The sequence below is a fragment of the Ananas comosus genome, linkage group 12 (genome assembly GCF_001540865.1).
Source record: "Ananas comosus cultivar F153 linkage group 12, ASM154086v1, whole genome shotgun sequence".
NCBI lineage: Eukaryota > Viridiplantae > Streptophyta > Magnoliopsida > Poales > Bromeliaceae > Ananas > Ananas comosus.
Window position 1 is genome coordinate 10,893,059 of NC_033632.1, and position 3,442 is coordinate 10,896,500.

The following is a 3,442-nucleotide window of genomic DNA, read 5'->3' on the forward strand; positions in this document are numbered from 1 at the left end:
TTTAGCAAGTCGATGGCTAATTTCACCATATTTTCCATCTGGATTTGAATTTTCGCACTTCTAGTAACCAAAATATTTCAGTAGAAAACAAGACTCTTTATGGATAAACAAACGAGTAGCAATTAGACTAACAAATAGCCGCAGAGAAGGCACAAATTGCCACAACACATTGGTAGGACACACTCACTTTTGTCCTTAAAACTGTAATTTACGATATGCAATATTTTAGTCCTCAAATGTTAAATATAATTACTGGCTCAAATTTTCTAATTAATTTTATTCAAATCATATGGTTCGATTTAGTTGATAGATTAGAAACTTGTCATTTTTGGAACAGTAAAGTGATAGTATTATGATCGACAACATAATGTCACATTGCTATCATTGACTAAATTAAAAAGTAAAATTTATTTACAACAACTAATAATATTTAAAATATAGATTAATATAAATTAAAGTTTGATGATTGAATTTATAATTTAGTTTTCAACAATCAACTTGGCTCTAGCATGCCCTGCCTCTACTCTGTACTGCTCTCCTATCCCCATGTGTGCCGTGAGAAGCCAAACAACAGTGAGCAGCTCCCCACCCATACTCAGCTGCTTGGCGTGGAAGTTCCCCCTGCACTTGCTGGCTGCGTAGCACAGCATCTCCGCCCACACGACGCCGATCAGCTTCCATCTCTTATGTGCCGGCAGCTCTGTCAGCCCTTTCGCCAGCCGGCACGCGTCGAACAGCACCGACTTGCTCCGATCGCCCTTCACTCTCGTCGGCGCAATCTCTGTCTTCACGTCAAGAATCATCTTTGTAGCCCCTCGCTCGTCCGGTGCCTGTTGAATATAAGACATTAAAACACGTTCTGAGATATGAGAGTAGGAGGTTCGGAACGTCAGGTCCAGAAGAAAGGGAGATTGTTGAACATAGATTTTATTTAACAGCACCTTCTGCCCCTGTAAGAAGAAATTCTTTGCCTCTGCGCAGGTGTCACCGAACCGGATCTGCCCGATGCCCGCCGTCAGCATGTATGGCCGCATGACGAGCAGGAACAGCATGTAGTTCGATATCGCCCGGCTTGTCGCGGGCAAGTGCGAGAGGCTGCTGGCATCGGCAACGTCATTATCGTTGAAGCAGAGATCGGTGGCGATGTGCCAGAGGAGGATACTCTCGTCAAACTCCGCCTCAACGCTCCAGCCGAACTCTTTGTAGTAGCCCTTGCGCTGGAGCGCCCACTGGCCCCTGTGTTCGCCGAATCGCCGGTAGCTCTCGACGTCCTCGATACTCTTCGCCTTGTTCTTCAGCTCTCGGAATATCAATTCCTTCAGCTCTGGGGAGACGCCAGCCTGTTCCGTGTACCAAAACTTGTCCCAGTACTGCTTGGCGCCGACGAAGCTCGCGAGTGAGCTCAAGCAGGTAGGCTGGTCCCTGAGGCAGTAGGTTATCAGATTGTACTGCGCCATTAAGTTCGACCATCTGTGTCTCTTCTCCGGCCGGAAGAACTTGAGAATCACGAAAGTGGCGCGTGCGAACCACCGGCACTTAAAGCGTTCCGCTTCGACATACGTCCAGTAGGAGAAAAGTATAAGGCCAGACGCGTAGATCTCAAGCCCGAGAGCGCCGCCGAACAGCACATAGGTGACGAGCACGTCGATTCTATCATAGCGGTCTTTGTCGCGTACAGTGAAGAGGACGAGCGCCGCGAGGGTGGAGAGCACCGTGGTGCAGCGTAGCAGGCGGCCGCAGACGGTGCGGATAAGCGCGGCCTTAGTGTGCAGGATGTCGTAGAGCAGCGACAGCTCGAGCTCGACGACTTTGTACGCCTGTTCCGGCCGAAGCGGCAGGAAGAAGGATTGACTCTTGGTGCGGTCCTGGAAGCTGAGGATGAGGTTCACGACGAGGCGCCGGAAGGTTTTGAAGAAGCCGTGGGCCTCCGACACCAGTCTGGAGTACTCCACGCGCTCGTCTTCGCCGCCGACTGTGACGGCGACGTCCGGCGGTCGCTCTCCCTCAACAATAATATCCGCGTTGAGCCCGGCCGCCTTACTTGACGAGTACACCTCCATGAACTTGGCGTAGTTGGGGCCGGGGTCCGGCGGTGTGACCATCGAGTTCCTCAGGCTGTCCATGCTGGCGCTCTTCAATGACCATACCCGCTCGCCGTACTTTACGATGCCAGCAACGAACATCAGTATCCCGGGGACGAGGAGCGTGGTCCCAAGCAGCAGTGATTTGGAGAAGACGTAGACTGCGAGGACGATTTGAGAACCCAGGTTGAGCAGCTGCCGCGTCCACAGCTCGTTGTCCTCGATGGCGAATGACGTGATCGTGTCTTGGCCGCCAAGGTGGAGGAGAAGGAACGGCGCCCAGAAGGCGCGGAGGTGGGGGTTATTGTCCGGCACGCCGGACATGTCCTGGTTATGGGAAAGGTAACCGAGGGCGTAGATCGCGATGGAGTCGGCCATCAGGTAGAAAAGCCAGAGCAGCAGCCCGATCGTTGCGGAGACGTTGCGCTTCCGAACGCCTCCTAACGAGATGAGGAAGAGCTGCAAGAAGAGGCTGGCCAGAACCAGTACTCGGATTTCCCATTCGTTCCATAACGTCTTGGTTTCGGAGAAGCGCATCCTCCCCTGCTTCGTCGCCCCACTCCAGTCTCAGTGAAAATCCAACAAATCATTTAAAGCCCTCCATTTAACAGATTCTCTGGGAAAGAAAGGTGGAGGTTTCTCGAAATTGCGAAAGCTTGGTACGGACAAGTTGCCGCGTATTGAAAATAAAAAGGAAGAGGCCGAGCTACAAGAAAAATTTCTGAAGTTTGTATTTTCACCCAATCTGGGAAGCATGGAGATAAGGGCGCCTTCTCTGGAGTACCTTTTGGCCTTTTCAACTGGAGAATCTTAGGGCTTGTTTGGTTTAAGGGTGAAATTGAAATGGATAATAGAATGGAAATGAATTGGAATGGTAATTAAAATGACACACTTCTCCAAGACGTTTGATTTATTTGTGGATTGGGAATTAGAATGAGTTATTTAAATTTCATTGTTTGGTTCATATAAACTAAAAAAATTATAGGATACTATAATACTAATTTTACTCTCAAATATAAATTTATATTATTTAAAATTTATAAAAAATATAATACTATTCTCTAATAAGTTTTCCAAAAAAAAAATCAAATTTATTTTTAAAAACTTCTATTGATGTGGGTTAGGAATAGGGTTTTGAGAGAGAATAGGTTTTTTATTTTTTGATGAGAAATGGGTGAAGAGAAGGAGGGTGAGATGGTCACATGGGCTTTGGGCTTTTGGATTGAAATCTCAATTCGGGCTAGAAGACCGGAATCAAGTTGAAGGCTAATGGGCCATTCCCATTCCAATCCGGAATAGAAATCCCAAACCGATTCATGCAAACCAAACAAAATTAACCGGATTTGATCAAACCGATTCCC

General features: G+C 47.9%; 1 protein-coding gene across 1 annotated transcript; it reads right to left on the reverse strand.

Annotated features, from left to right (window-relative positions):
* On the reverse strand, positions 351-2,999 carry LOC109718296. Its single transcript, XM_020244464.1, has 2 exons — positions 942-2,999; positions 351-830 (listed from the first exon to the last, which is right to left on the reverse strand). Exons 1-2 carry the CDS (start codon positions 2,616-2,618, stop codon positions 480-482), a joined length of 2,028 nt encoding a protein of 675 aa, XP_020100053.1. The 5' UTR covers positions 2,619-2,999; the 3' UTR covers positions 351-479.